We start from the raw sequence: 15,477 nt of genomic DNA, 5'->3' as shown, positions 1-15,477 counted from the left end.
ATTACTTAAAATAAATACCGCAAGAGTAACGTAGATTATATCACTATATACGAAACAGTTCATATCAATTAATTTTCCATTTGCCTCTCAAAATAATTAAGGTTAATCGTTGAAAACGATAAGAAGTAATTTAATTTGGGCTTGTTTAAAGTAGATCCTCAAGTCGCCTGCAGGTGTCGCCAAAATGACCAATTAACGAATTTCTTTAGAAAGCTATTCAAAAGTTTGTTTTCATTTTTGCGTCCTAAAGCCAAATGTTCTCACGTGTTTTTTTGACGTATTTAAAATTAAAGTTCCTTTAAAAACTGATTATATTTTTTTCTAAAAATATTTTTTAAAGCGACATAATCTGACATTCAGTTTAGACTCTGGTAATTTTAGTCAGACACAGAGAGAAAAAAATAGTTTGCTGCCATTTTAACACTACGAATAAGGACAGGTTGCATAACATGACGACCGCTTACATAGGCCTACATCCAAATAAAGCGTGCGTTACCTGCTGATAGGTGATGACCGTCCCTGTCAAATGCTCGTGGTTTATTAGAGGAGTCTCGTGCACTTGATGTGCGCCGCAGGCTGGCTACAGTAACACTCAACAGTGTTTGACTTCAACTTCAACAGACACAATGGGATGCGCATCTAGCTCGACTACAACTCAAGATACAACACAACCCAACACCAAACAAGATGAAGGTAATTTTGCTATACAACTATTTAAAAGCAGCTTTTTAGTTCATGAATAATTGTAAATTATGTATGGACACTGTATGTCGCGTATTGCTCGTGTGATTTCTTTATGTGGACACAAATGTATGCTAAATTCAGCCTACGATTGTAATCTTAGTTACTTTTCGGATCCTTGGTCACCCTAATTTGAAACTGAACCCGCAACCTTTGTGTAATAGATCCAGACCTGTATCCATCATGCTGTCATCTGCCCATGCAGTTTATTTCAACTTGACTCTATAGTCTCCTGTAGAGACTTACAGTATTATTTACAAAGCCCACTGGAACAACCAAGGGTTAAATGCCATCCACCACACAAACTGGCAGCTCAGGGACCAAATTACAGAAATTTTCTATTTTACATCCTAACAAATTCAATGTGAATAGGGTCCAACTGCAATCAATAATCACATATAAAGGGATTTTAAAGTTTCTGTCATACAGGACTTGGATCTGAGGAGTTATTTGAGGAATTCTTTGACTGTCAGTGGGGGTCTTCCTCACCTTGTTTCCTCAAGAGTGATGATGCATGTCAACCTGTTAAACGCATCATTTAAACTATGTGTATATTTATGGACCTGTGAACAAGGTTTCATGCAAATAATGTGTACTTTAGATCACGCAAGTTAGATATAACCACTGTTAGTTTGCTTATTTTACAACATTCATTTCTTTTTTATTAAGAATTTTCTCTTCATTTATATAGGAATTTTCATTATTCAACCAGGATGTTAATGATTTCCTTATAGTGTCAGATAATTATTAACTGTATAGTTTCAATGCTATGCTTATACTGTGAATTAATAGACTATTGCACGTCTCAGTTTCCTTATCACCAGATGTTATTCAAATAATAGATATGCAAACATGCCTATTTAAGAAAACATGAAAATATTACCATATATATATATATATATATTGTATATTAAATAAGATTGTATTTGTGTTATTTACATTTTTTAATGCTTTTTGTATGTATATATATATATACAAAAAGCATTGTGTACTTAATTCACCTGCTATTGTCTACCAGAAGAGTAAAAGTCAACATAGATGTTTTTCACATTTTCTGTGTTCATATTAAGGTGAAAATCTTGTAAAGGATTTAAATATAGTAAAATGTGTTAAAGAGAGATGTGAGCGTTACAGCCCTATTGGTGGCTGAAAGCATTATCAAAACAGCCCCAAGTATTTACATGTTACCTTGTATTTAAGCCACATTTCTCCTGAATGCAATTATAATAGGTGGTGAAAAAACTGTGAAGACATTTGCATTCTTCCGAAGTTTACAGGCCAAGCTATACCAACAATCCAGCCCCAGCCTGGGATCCTATATATGAGAAATATAATATTATTAGATTGTTTTTAAACGCTTTTATGTTATGTGTTAAACTCTAAGAGACAGGGAATGAAAACGGTGGTCCTGCTGTGGACACTGAGACAAATCCAGAACCCCAGGCTGAGGGATCTCCACAGACCGCCGATACAGCCGCTGATGAGACCATCACACCTGATGCTGCTGACCCTGTAGAGGCTGCCAATGATCAGCCTGCTGTACCAGAAACTGACCCCTCAACCACAGCTGAAGGTCAGGAAGAACCTGCACCAGCACAAAGTGGTAAGTTTACATTTTTCTTAAGACAACCAGGAGAAATATGTATATTACGGTAAATACACTATGGAGCCGAAGGATTTAGATTAATCCAGGATGAGGCCTTAGTTATTTTAGGACATTTAAGTCGTTTTTACAAACAAAGCTTACATAAACTACACTTGTTTGCATCTTGAGAAAACAATGGTACGGATGTATGTTAAAATATGTCAGTGCAAGGTGTTTTTAAATTAAGACTGCTTTTAGTCTGGGACTAGGATAAGCCCTGTCCGGAAGACCACCCCTAATATTATATAAATAAATATTGCAGTAAGTGAACTGCTCAAAGTCATACTCAAGATCAATGTACAATGTACCTTGTGTGCTGCGTGTGTGCATGCAAATAGCTCGCGCACTTTCAAGAAGCGTATCTCTGGATGCAAAATATTATGCACATTCCCTTTAGTAATGGAAAACCTATAGTCATGATTTCTGAAGTAAATAGTCAGTATAAATATAAAACATTATAGTCAAAGCATCATTAGAAAGGTTTATAATTTAAGTGAACTTTACGTTTGAATTAAGAGATAAAGGGGCAGTTTCCCGGACAGGGCTTATCCTAAAATTCATGTTTAAGATGCCTTAATTTATAATCATCTTGCCTATAGTTTTAACATATATCAGTGACATTGTTTTATCTCAAGATGCACACATGTATTGTTATTTGTTAGCTATATTTGTAAAAAATTATGTAATATTAATAAGGCCTTAAATAAGAGTTTAACTTGGTTATAGCTTGCACTAGTGTCCTGACAAGTTTACTGTCCATTACTTAGTTCTCCAATTCAGCCCATACCAAGAGTTTCTAGTTCTTACACCTGCGACGCATACATAACATGATTTTGGCTGGTATAGACACACAGTGGTGGTGTGAAGTTCCAGTTAGGATGGTAGAGGCTATTGTATGCGTTATAAATATGCAATCAATTATTTAATTAGGAGTTGGACATTTTTTTCCTTTCTTTATTATATAATTGATCGGCCCATATCTGGGACTCGCCAAGGGCTATAGTATGCGTCATTGCCAGGATTTCAAATGTAAATGACAATGTATCACCAATGCAAATATTTTGGGTACAATGTGGAACAAAAGACTTGTCTTTGAAATTGTCAAAATCGATGACTAATCACAGAACACAATACAAGCAACAACACAACAGGAAATAATACTCTAAAATTAGTATGGGGAACTGATAAGCAACTGATATTAATGTGTCATTGATTCAATTCAGACTTGATAGCATTAGCTACAAACAATAAATGAAAAGATGTCCGCAACCTTGATAGTTTTTAAAGAAGATTTTAAAGGACTGTTTTTCTTACAATTTAAGTGAATGGGGACCATAAAATACCACAACACCTATAGTCCTTATGAATTAGGAGCTATAGATGTATGAAAGCTTGATGTGAAGAATTATTTAAAGCTATATTTTTGTTAACATGATGCACATCTCCTTTTAACAAACAGCATGTGAGGGGTCAGTAATACAAATTGTCTGGATTTAATAGTTTGACTCACGGCTGCTGCTTAAAGTCTCCCTGTAGTTGATAATTTATCCCTAAAAATTAACATCTTCCAGCATCAAAACAGCATATGTAAAAGTGTTTTGCCTTAAAATAGCTAGAATGTAACTCTGCACTCTTACCTCATTTAGTATACACAGATCTATGAATATGCAAATTAGTCCCCACCTCTGCTTTACCTCTACACTAAATCACACCTAATCCGCTGTGTGGACACGATAGGCTACATGTTTGTGACCTATGTAACCAGAGCGATTTTGAGAATGTCTTTGGAAAACTGCAATTTTATGAAGAAAATACTAAAATGAATTTGCACATTTGGTTTGTCTTACCGTATATTAAAACTGTATAAAAAATATAATTAAATAACTTTTAACAAAAGTCTAAGTTTGGGTACCAGTCTTTATACACACTGCAATATAAAGACACGCTTAGTGGCTTATTGTCCCTCTTGATGACGGCTCAGATGTGCACCACTAATAATAACAGTGATGCTCAACTTAGCAAGTATACTGATGATTTTCTATTTACACAGAAAACACAACTGAGGAGAAGACAGATTCTTCCACTCCAGAGAACGCACCTGGTGAGTAATACAATGCAAGAGAAACTTTAATAAAAAAATTTTTTAAAGGACAAGTTTGGTATTTTACACTTAAAGCCCTGTTTTCAGATTGTTTATGATGAAATAGTTTTTACTGAAATTTGGACATATGATGAATTTTCGGGTGTTTGTTCTATCACCTCCCACCTCTACAATGGGTGTATAGGTGCACTGGAAAAATCCTTCCTAAAATGCATTACACTTTCGTTTACAAACACATGAAACTCACCGAGTGGTCAGGAGTGTTCACTGATATGCTCACACAAAAATCGCTGCAAAAGATGCATTCCAACAGCTGTTTTATCGTAGTTTTTGTCCAACTCCATTGACTTGTATTAGATGTGCTGTGAGGTACGGTATTATTCCGCGCCGGGAACGTTGTTTGTATTCTAAAACACCTGTTGGAAAGCATCTTTTGCAGCGATTTTTGTGTGAGCATATCAGTGAACACCCCTGACCACTCGGTGAGTTTCACATCTTTGTAAACGAAAGTTTAATGCATTTTAGGAAGGATTGTTCCTGTGCACCTATACACCCATTGTAAAGGTGGGAGGTGAACAACAAACACCCGAAAATTCTCGGCCCAGCATCATATGTCCAAATTTCAGTCAAAACCGTTCCACCTCATCACAAACAATCTAAAAACAGGGCCCCAAGTGCAAAATACCCAACTTGTCAGCTGTATTTAATTTTGAAATCACAGGATGTCACAGGAATCCAAAATTAAGCCTTAAGGGGATCGCACACCGGCCGCGCCGCTCAGCGCTGTGCCGTTCTAAAAAAATCAAACACATTGTTTTCTATGAGTATACGCACACCGGCGCCGCCAGGTGGCGCCTGTCCCCGCCCGCCCAGCTGTGACTCAGGAAGTTGCTCAAATCCCTGTCGGCCACACAGCGCCACTCACATAGTTTAACATTTAAATAACATCATATTTGTCCCAAATCAATAACGATTAACATTGGCGGCTAACGTATATTTTGCATTTTGAAGTAGACACTATCTGATGAAGCTCGCGCTATTAAATGTGCACTTCCGGTTTACGATACCTCAGAGTTGTCCTAGACGCGACGCGGCGCTGAGCTGCGAGCCCCTTTAAGCAGTTAACTAGATTAACATATTTTGAAGAATTGTTTTAATGCTGCTTGCCTACAAAACCCACTAAGCTACAATATTAAAGTTATTGGAAGGTTTCAAGGTTATTGCATACCGGCAAAAAAAAAAAAGTGTCTTAATTTTTTTTTTTTTTACATATGGGTCATTTAATAATCAATAATGCATACACAGGACCAACATGTTATAATGTTAAAACCAAAAAGTAATATGCCAAAATGTATTACTTTGGGTAAAGGTTTGTTTAAATCAAAAGCAATAATGATAGGGATGCTGGCCTTAGCAAGGACCACAGATTAAAAAAAAGTTTATTTTCGCAGAAAACACAACTGAGGATTCCTCCCCGCCAGAGGAAGCTCCTGGTAAGTGGGATATAAATAAACAATCTGGCATCTCTTAACAATGTAAACGTCCAATTTCATAAGCTGTATCAACTTTTTCAGCCTCTACTGAAGAAAATTAAATCTGCATCGATCGGCACAGCGACTGCTCAATCAAGACTGAAACACTCATTTTAGTAAAGTCAGCATTTTACTTAAGATGTTAATTTAGTGTATACTTATTGCTTGCTTGTTGCCAAACTAGACCAGTTGGTCTAGTAAATCTCTGTGCCTTTCTTTATACAGTATGCATATATCAGTGGTTCCCAAACTGGGGGGTGCCGGAGGGGCACGGTTTTATAACATTTTAAAATATGCATTCATTCTGTGTTATCGAACACCTCATTTAATAATTCAATAAGTGTTTGTTTAATTCAAATTGTTAGTTTTATTTCAAGAATTTTCTTTTTGGTTGGCCACACAGGGATGCACACTGAAAAGTCTGAGAACCATTGATTTATATAATGCAGTTACCCAACACCAGTTGTAGTTTAATGAATTGGTGTTGCTTTAACTATAGATCTTCTATTGGTGCCTCTCCTCATTGGCTTAAAATAGTGCATAAAAAGCCAAAAAAATATATTAAAACTGTGATTTACTTGATAATAATAGTTAATAGTTTGTGATTATTCAAATCTCTAATCTTTAAGAAAGACTGTTATTTATGAATTTAAAATCATGACTAATAATAAGTATGTGAAAATCAGGCCTTTATTTGTTATAGAACATTTCTTTATTGTTTTCTTGCAGCTGCAACTAATCTTGAAATGGTGAAATGTCTTTGTGGTGTCATTAAGTCCAATGTGAATATAGTGTATTTGTAAGAAACTAAAAATAAAGTTTAACTTTGACTATATTCACAAATGTTGGTATTATAGATGACATCAGTAAATTGATGACAGATCATATTTTTTACTTTGTAATACAATAATCACCGTTACTGTATATATAACTGCAAATGATCTTAGTGCAGGGATGTGTATTTATGTTGATTCCTGTCTGTATTCAAGCACAACACTTTATGGGGGTTTTAGTGTAGTTGCTTTTCTAATTTGGGGCCACTGTCTGTCACCATTCAGAGTTTGTGATGCATGCTGTGGTCAGCTAGTCAGGAGGAATCAGTGATGGGTCCCAACACAGCGATTGCTTCAATCTCAACAAGTCCACCCTGTAAAAGTGACAGTCGATTTTTAAAATTACGGTACTTCAGTATTCTTAGACTACAAAAGTAGAACCAGTCTAAAATATACATTATTAAAAAAAGGGGGTTTACATTTACATGTATGCATTTGGCTGACGCATACAAAGCAACTTACAGTGCGTTACAATATACATGTATCAGTATGTGTGTTCTCTGGGTTCAAACAAATGACCTTTTGTGCTGCAATGCTCTACCAGAGTTATACAGGAGGGTTATTCACAGCAATGCCTAATTAAAACTACAAAAAAGAAAACTTAAAACTACAAAAAAAATGTGTGCTTCTCTTGATGATAAAGCTTCTCTATAAAGCCCATTGGAACTTTTAGGAACCCTAATTTTAAAGTGTATACTTACTCTGGGCAGGGCAGATACTTGATAGGCAGCTCTGGCTGGAAAATTGCAGGTGAAAACTATACAAAAATAGAAAGGGACAGAGAAAGGGAAACAGACATTATTACAATATCCTGAAAATGTATCGGCGTTTATTCTATAGGAACATAGAGACAAAGTAAAATATACTTTTTCTGCTCTTACAGAGTCCTTAGTATACACTCACCTAAAGGATTATTAGGAACACCTGTTCAAATTCTCATTAATGCAATTATTTAATCAACCAATCACATGGCAGTTGCTTCAATGCATTTAGGGGTGTGGTCCTGGTCAAGACAATCTCCTGAACCCCAAACTGAATGTCAGAATAAGAAAGGAGATTTAAGCAATTTTGAGCGTGGCATGGTTGTTGGTGCCAGAGGGGCCGGTCTGAGTATTTCACAATGTGCTCAGTTACTGGGACTTTCGCGCACAACCATTTCTAGGGTTTACAAAGAATGGTGTAAAAAGTGAAAAACATCCAGTATGTGGCAGTCCTGTGGGCGAAAATGTCTTGTTGATGCTAGAGGTCAGAGGAGAATGGACAGACTGATTCAAGCTGATAGAAGAGCAACTTTGACAGAAATAACCACTCGTTACAACCGAGGTATGCAGCAAAGCATTTGTGAAGCCACAACACGCACAACCTTGAGGCGGATGGGCTACAGTATGAATACACTGAATTCACATGAACCTATTAGGAACTAATATGCATTCTTTTAGAAAGGTGTACTTTTTGAAAGGATACCGCTCCAGGTTTTGTACCTTTATTTGGAGAGTGTAGTTAATTGCATGCTTTCTGTGGAGAACGAATGGTACATTTTGAGAAATCATCATTTTAATGTGAAAAATCACCTTGAATGATATGAGGTTCAATAAGGGAATTTCATTGTGGTTAAACTTTTCTCCTGTCCCAGCTTACCCAGATACAACTACAGTACTGTATGCGTTGTGTAATCCATAGTGGTTAGAAATTGCTGTAGCTCTGTGGTGCTGTCATAACATCACTTTGTTTGTTTGAGCATCTTGACCAACCTGGCATAGCAACATTATCTTAACCAATGGTGTGAAGTTAGGACGGCAAAAATCGACTACAGAAACAGAACCAAAATGTCATCTTACGCCTATGTATTTTCAGCATTACATAATACACGTGAACAGTGTTCAAAAATATGAACTTGTGGTCTAGTTTTATGTCACATGATGGAAAGTTTTGTGTGGTGGTAGGAGGCAGCGATGATGGGCTGTTGGCCAGAAAAGGAGTCTATCGTTTCACATAACCACACTGTATCTCTTTACATGCAGATTAGAGTAGGATTACCCTTCTGCATTGAATTAAAGAGGAAATACCCAGCGGTGCACTTTATCGTGACATCATTGTGTTACATTTGCATGATCCATAAAAGAATGCATTATAAAGTATGTAAAATAACCTAATGTACACCAACAACCATGGTTATTTCTGACCCAGACAGACCGCTGTAATACTGTGCAGAAATATGTTTGAGGTTTTGTTTGTTACCAAAAGCTTTGCATAGCTTTTCATTCGCGAATACTCTCTACGTGTCTCTATGCTTGTAGGTACAAGGGTGATTTATGCCACCGTGAGGCTTGACTAAAACCCTGCCTATTACATGTCTTACTTACACTGCTTGTAAACCTCATTGACATTATTGAAGTCATTTATGTCTGCCAGCAGCACCGTTGTCTTGACAACTGAAAAAATAAAAAGATAGACTTTATCAATGATGTAACAAACCTTTTATAAGCACAAATGAAAGATGATTACTTACCATTTTCATATCCACATCCTGCGGCTTTTAGAATCTCACCCATGTTAATAAGAGCCTTTAAAGTTGTAAAAATAAAAATTAAAACACGTTTCCAAGCATGTAATTCCCGATATCCCATACTGAAATATCTATATGGTGATTTTGTATGTGTTGTTATTTATGGCTCACCTGCTTGGCCTGGGCCTGCACCCCTCCTGCAACCAGCTGTCCTGATAATACATCCATGCCCAGCTGTCCTGAGATATACATTGTGCGATCCACCACGACAGCCTGGCTGAATGTAACACCAGAATTTATAGGTATTGATAGATTAATTTAGTAGTTTTAAGTAGCTGTAAATATTTAAGGATAAGTTCAGTGAGGGACCAGTAATTGAGCAAGTACATAAACAATGTTGAAAACTGCTTACCTTACCCCGATTCAAAACAAGCTTATAATAATGATTATAGTATGATCACATAATATGATTGTCAAAAAACATGTCAAGTAAGCACAGTAACCTGCATTTTTATGTTTCAAACGGAGTGGGCGATAGAGAGGCAAAGCAGCTTTGAATCGATTCTGGCTAGAGGGGATACAGCTACGGCCTAAATCCCGTGAAATATTAGGGCGGTTTCCCGGACTGGGATTAGACTAGTCCTAGACTAAAATAAATGTAAGAGCTGTCCAAACTGAAAACAGCTTGCACTGACACATCTTAACCCACATAAGCCCCTATTTTTCTGTATACGTTAGAGTTCCCTAAAATGACCCCAGAAATTAAAAGGGTGATTACAAAAATATATACATTTTTAATGATACAAATAATAAATCATTTTTTTGTTTACTTCCCATCTATACATTAATGCTGTGTTTTGTACTTGTTTACCACTCAATTCCTCAAATACACCATTAGCTTGCCTGTAAAATATAAAATTTTTATGAAAAATTCACATAAATTATTATCTAAATTTGATTTAAATTGTTTTTAGATATTGATAGATGTTATGTGTTGAATTCGACCATTTGGTGTTTAGAAAAAAAACTGTTTTATGGTTACAGTTTAGGAAATAAATAATTTTGACCAGCAGATGCCCATAGAGACCCATTCATTTTACTGGATGTGGCCAACTGCTCAGCATCAGTACTTTAGTGAAACGTTTTGTAAAATTGTGTTTATATAAATATTAGAAAGGTCATTAAAAATAAAAATTATTTCAAATAGTATAATTTTTTGTACAACCCCAAAACAGAAAAAGTTGGGACACTGTAGAAATTGTAAGTAAAAAAGGAATGGAATAATTTACAAATCTCATAAACTTATATTTCATTCACAGTAGAATATAGATAACATATCAAATGTTGAAAGTAAGATATTTTGAAATGTCATGCCAAATATTGGCTCATTTTGGATTTCATGAGAGCCACACATTCCAAAAAAAGCTGGGACAGGCAGCAACAAGAGGCCAGAAAATGTAAATGTACATATAAGGAACAGTTGAAAGACCAATTTGCAACTTATTAGGTCAATTGGCAACATGATTGGGTATAAAAAGAGCCTCTCAGAGTGGCAGTGTCTCTCAGAGGTCAAGATGGGCAGAGAATCACCAATTCCCCCATTACTGCAGCGAAAAATAGTTTTCTGAGTTTCTAAGAGAAAAATTGCAATGAGATTGAAGTTATCATCATCTATAGTGCATAAAACCATTCAAAGATTCAGAGAATCTGGAATAATCTCTGTGCGTAAGGGTCAAGACCGGAAAACCATACTTGATGCCCATGATCTTCGGGCTCTTAGACGGCACTGCATCATATACAGGAATGCTACTGTAATGGAAATCACAACATGGGCTCTGGAATACTTCCAGAAAACATTGTCAGTGAACACAATCCACCGTGTCATTCGCTGTTGCCAGCTAAAACTCTATAGGTCAAAAAAGAAGCCATATCTAAACATGATCCAGAAGCACAGGCGTTTTCCCTGGGCAAGGCTCATTTAAAATGGACTTTGGCAAAGTGGAAAACTGATCTGTGGTCCAACGAATCCAAATTTAAAGTTCTTTTTGAAACACTGGGATGCCATTTCATCCAGACTAAAGAGGACAATGACAACCCAAGTTGTTATTAGCGCTCAGTTCAGAAGCCTGCATCTCTGATGGTTTGGGGTTGCATGAGTACGTGTGGCATGGGCAGCTTACACATCTGGAAAGGCACCATCAATGCTGAAAGGTTTATCCAAGTTCTAGATAAATATGATCCCATTCAGACGTCGTCTATTTCAGGGAAGACCTTGCATTTTCCAACATGACAATGCCAGATCACATACTGCATCAATTACAACATCAAGACTGCATAGAAGAAGGATCCGAGTACTGAAATGGCCAGCCTGCAGTCCAGATCATTCACCCATAGAAAACATTTGGTGCATCATAAAGAGGAAGATGCGACAAAGAAGACCTAAGACAGTTGAGCAACTAGAAGTCTGTATTAGACAAGAATAGGACAACATTCCTATTCCTAAACATTGGTCCTCCTCCAGCTGTTCCTTGTGTGTACATTTGACTTTTCTGGTCTCTTGTTGCTGCCTGTCCCAACTTTTTTTGGAATGTGTAGCTCTCATCAAATCCTGTCTGTGTGTAGGCGTGCGTGTATGTTTGTGTCTTTTTGTGTGTGTCTGTGTCTTTATGTGTGTGTAAGTTTTACTGTGTCTTTGTGCGTGTGTGTCTGTGTTTGTGTGTGTGGGCACGCACACACCTGAGTGAGTATTTTGTTTGTACTTTGTTTTGCATCTGTGGCTGTTTTTTGCCAAATTCTGTAAAAAAAATTCTCTGTGGCAGTCATACCTTTGTGTGTTTGTGTGTGTGTGTGATTGAGCATGTATTTTCTATATTGCATTTGTGCTCTAGTAAGGCCTACCTTTCTGTGTCAACATTTTCCGATTTATTCTGGATGCATCAATTTTATTTGATGAATAACAAGAAGAAAAATTTTATTTATGCATTTCCCATTCATTTCAATTGGGGTCATTTTTACCCCCTCTTTTGGTGAATTTTTTTACACCTCTTTAGAATGACCGAATCAAGCCCAGTTTTTTATATGAATCTTGACAGATAATCTGGAAAAGTCACAAAATCTTATTCCACTGAGATGAAGGGAACCATATTTTTTTAACTAAATAAAAGTGGCTTGGGGGTAAGATTGACCTTATTAGGGTTAAATACATCAGTGCCCTTTATTTTGCCTCAAAATGCACACAAGTAATGTTTAGTAAGGCGTGTTTATTAAAACCAGTTATATTTCCTAATTAAACTAAGGCCTAGTCCTGGTTTAAGCTAATCCCTGTCCGGGAAACTAGTTTAATTAGGCTTGGGGCTAGGATTAGGATGACAACAGCAGCGCTCCCTGCAAGATTTCACGGGATTTTGCCTTAGCTGTAGCCCTTCTAGCCACAACCCTTTGCCCTCCTCTGCCATCTGCTGAAATAATCAGTACACTACAGGTCAACTAGAGAAAGTAAAGCCTTGCTTAAAGGGTTAGTTCACTAAAAAATAAGAATTAGCCCATATTTAACTCACCCTCAAGACTGGCCAGTTATATAAAATAATACCCTGGCCCTTTTTAGCTTTATAATGGCACTGGATAGTGCCCTATTTTAATAGCTCCAAAAAAGCACATCTAAAACTAACTCATACAGGTGTCAAATGTTATCCAAGGCGTTACGTTTGTGAAGTTGGGTCAGACGTCAGCTTCCATCCTGAGACCACAACTCTCTCGTGAACATCTGTAAGGCCGTAATTTGTAAAGTTTGAAATCTAAATACCCATCACTTTACCTTATAAGACAATTATTATCTGTTTTTTTATATATACGGCATATTATCCATTAGTGTTCAGCTGAAGAAAGTAAGACGTAGATTAATTGCGATTTATTAATAATTATTATGTATATTTAAACACACTCACATACATATATACATTTCAGAATTTTTTATTTATATTTTTTATTTATTAAAATACAATATAGAATATTTAAAATATAAATAAATATATATACACACACACATGTAAATGTTTCTTAAATACATACATGAATGTGTGTGTATTTATATATACATAATAATTACACACAGCACACTTGTACATTATGCTAAAAATTACTTTTATTTTGTATGCGATTAATCTTTGCTTAGCACTAGGTTTTTTTTATATTTGAGTGATCTTTAATTTAGGACAGATTCCAGTTTAGTTATTGGGGTGTAAAACACAATATTACAGCTCTTACAGGTCCAAGTCTAGTTAATGTGTGTCTAATTTAGCTCAGTTTAGAAATGGTTAGGTATATAAACAATCATTAATAAAAAGGCAAAGGTGTAAGATAAAGAGATTTAGGTTCATATAATGTAAATGTGTAATGTTATCATTCAAACATTGTATTGTAATATTAAAGCTATAACCTTGTGCACATATGCTAAACTCAGCATGTTAAACTCTGGTCAAGGCAATGAACTTTAGACCTCCTCCTAACCGTCTATTGGTTGAAATATAAACTCTCCCTGATATAAAATTTGGTGAGGAAATAATCCTTTAAATAGGATGCAAATTATTAACTGCGATAATGTTACAGTAAAAAATGTATCGGTACGTAAAATAAACCAACACATAGTTTAACATTTTAAAAGAATGAAACCTCATCTGTTTCAATAAAGATTATGCATATATCCTACCTGTATATGCCCTGTCTAATAGGGGCTTTAGTTGTATATGGGATCTTTCTTTGCACAGAAGTCATCTCGTCCAAACGCTAACGTTACATGTACAGTATATCATATGCGAAGTTAATAAATCAATGTTTTTAGGTTCATGCCACTGTAGCGAACAAAGACACGCCCCGAACAAATATTGCACTGCAATGTTTAATCCACGTCAGGTCTTTTTGTCGTGTTATAGCCGCGTGCTTTAAGCAAATATAATAATGCATATGCTACAGCAGGTCGCGTGCGCGTCTGACCATCATAAACAGCGCGTGCTCGTTCACCTGTAAGGTCCGATAGCACCTGGAGCAGCTGCAGTGTGAATGATCTTTCTGATAATCGCAGACATCTCTGATGTGACACAGATTTAAACCCAAAGTTAAAAATCTCAACAGTCCAGCTCAAACGTACAACTGAGGAGATCAATGATGAGACAAGTTTGGTGTGCTTCACTTCCAGTTGTAGGCGGGACTCTTTTTTACCATAACTATCCGAATATAAAGAGCCTTTCTGTTCTTAATCTACAATTTTAATCTTAGAAGTTTAACAAGTTACTGTTATGTTTAGGTAAAATTTGCGGAGGGACAGGACAGGGAATTGGCAACAAGGTAATCAGCTTTGCTCTTTATAAAATAATAAAAATTTTGAAGTCAGAGCTGTATGTATTAGGACAAATACGGTAATTCGGTTATAAATGGGCTAACAGTGTTAAAGGGGGCATTTCACAAGACTTTTTTACGATGTAAAATAAATCTTTGGTGTCCCCTGAGTACGTATGCGAAGTTCTTGCTCAAAGTATCCCTAAGATAATTTGTTATTACATGTTAAAATTGCTACTTTGTAGGTGTGAGCAAAAATGTGCCATTTTTGGGTGTTTCTTTTTTAATGCAAATGAGCTGATCTCTGCACTAAATGGCAGTGCCGTGGTTGCATAGTGCAGATTAAGGGGCAGTATTATCCCGTTCTGACATCACAAGGGGAGCCACATGCTTGTATTGAATGGTTTACTAGTTTGTTCTTTTTCACATTTTCTAGGTTGATAGAAGCACTGGGAACCCAATTATAGCACTTTAAACATGGAAAAAGTCAGATTTTCATGATATGCCATGATATGGGGGGGGGGCATTTTAATTTTTTTGGGGGGGCTCATTTCCTGCTCCTTTTCTTTCTTTTTAATAACAACTACTATTATTTCCTGTAGGCCTATAATGTTCACCTTTTAACTATTAAATCGCCTAACAATCTTAATAAGCCTGATAATCATGAATTATCTTTTACCTAATCTCAGGCGAATTATTTCAGTGCGCAAATATAAAACGGTGAGGTGGAATTCAGCAACATAGGTGGCATTTTCTTGAGTATTTTTTATTCCAGAAACTTCGTATGG

The 15,477-nt window shown here is 36.2% G+C and overlaps 2 protein-coding genes across 4 annotated transcripts; one reads left to right on the top strand and one right to left on the bottom strand.

The window, feature by feature from the left end:
• The first annotated feature begins 149 nt into the window (after nt 1-149).
• Nucleotides 150-6,854, top strand: LOC129455274 (uncharacterized). The gene is made up of 5 exons (XM_055219963.2): nt 150-693; nt 2,126-2,344; nt 4,437-4,487; nt 5,939-5,980; nt 6,062-6,854. Exons 1-5 carry the CDS (start codon nt 627-629, stop codon nt 6,079-6,081), a joined length of 399 nt encoding a protein of 132 aa, XP_055075938.2. The 5' UTR covers nt 150-626; the 3' UTR covers nt 6,082-6,854.
• rida (reactive intermediate imine deaminase A) lies at nt 6,692-14,566 on the bottom strand. 3 transcript variants are annotated; one of them, XM_055219960.2, is made up of 6 exons: nt 14,375-14,561; nt 9,530-9,635; nt 9,362-9,416; nt 9,216-9,284; nt 7,554-7,609; nt 6,692-7,166 (listed from the first exon to the last, which is right to left on the bottom strand). In XM_055219960.2, exons 1-6 carry the CDS (start codon nt 14,437-14,439, stop codon nt 7,107-7,109), a joined length of 411 nt encoding a protein of 136 aa, XP_055075935.1. In that variant the 5' UTR covers nt 14,440-14,561; the 3' UTR covers nt 6,692-7,106. The 3 variants fall into 3 exon arrangements, with proteins under 3 accessions (XP_055075935.1, XP_055075936.1, XP_055075937.1); XM_055219961.2 differs by lacking the exon at nt 14,375-14,561 and adding an exon at nt 14,064-14,224; XM_055219962.2 differs by lacking the exon at nt 9,216-9,284 and having other exon boundaries at nt 14,375-14,566.
• Nucleotides 14,567-15,477: the final 911 nt, after the last annotated feature.

The sequence above is a fragment of the Misgurnus anguillicaudatus genome, chromosome 20 (assembly GCF_027580225.2).
Source record: "Misgurnus anguillicaudatus chromosome 20, ASM2758022v2, whole genome shotgun sequence".
In the NCBI taxonomy this organism is placed as follows: Eukaryota; Metazoa; Chordata; class Actinopteri; order Cypriniformes; family Cobitidae; genus Misgurnus; species Misgurnus anguillicaudatus.
The sequence above is the reverse complement of the archived record's forward strand: the minus strand, read 5'-3'. Positions and strand labels throughout refer to the sequence as shown.

Excerpts from the sequence above, each read along its gene's own strand:
- LOC129455274 (XM_055219963.2), top strand. The coding sequence starts at position 627 with ATGGGATGCGCATCTAGCTCGACTACAACTCAAGATACAACACAACCC. Across the intron at positions 694-2,125 it reads CAACACCAAACAAGATGAAG|AGACAGGGAATGAAAACGGT; the intron begins GTAATTTTGCTA and ends TTAAACTCTAAG. Across the intron at positions 4,488-5,938 it reads CACTCCAGAGAACGCACCTG|AAAACACAACTGAGGATTCC; the intron begins GTGAGTAATACA and ends TTATTTTCGCAG.
- rida (XM_055219960.2), bottom strand. The coding sequence starts at position 14,439 with ATGTCTGCGATTATCAGAAAGATCATTCACACTGCAGCTGCTCCAGGT. Across the intron at positions 9,417-9,529 it reads TGCAGGCCCAGGCCAAGCAG|GCTCTTATTAACATGGGTGA; the intron begins GTGAGCCATAAA and ends ACAACTTTAAAG. Across the intron at positions 7,610-9,215 it reads CAATGAGGTTTACAAGCAGT|TTTTCACCTGCAATTTTCCA; the intron begins GTAAGTAAGACA and ends ATTTTTGTATAG.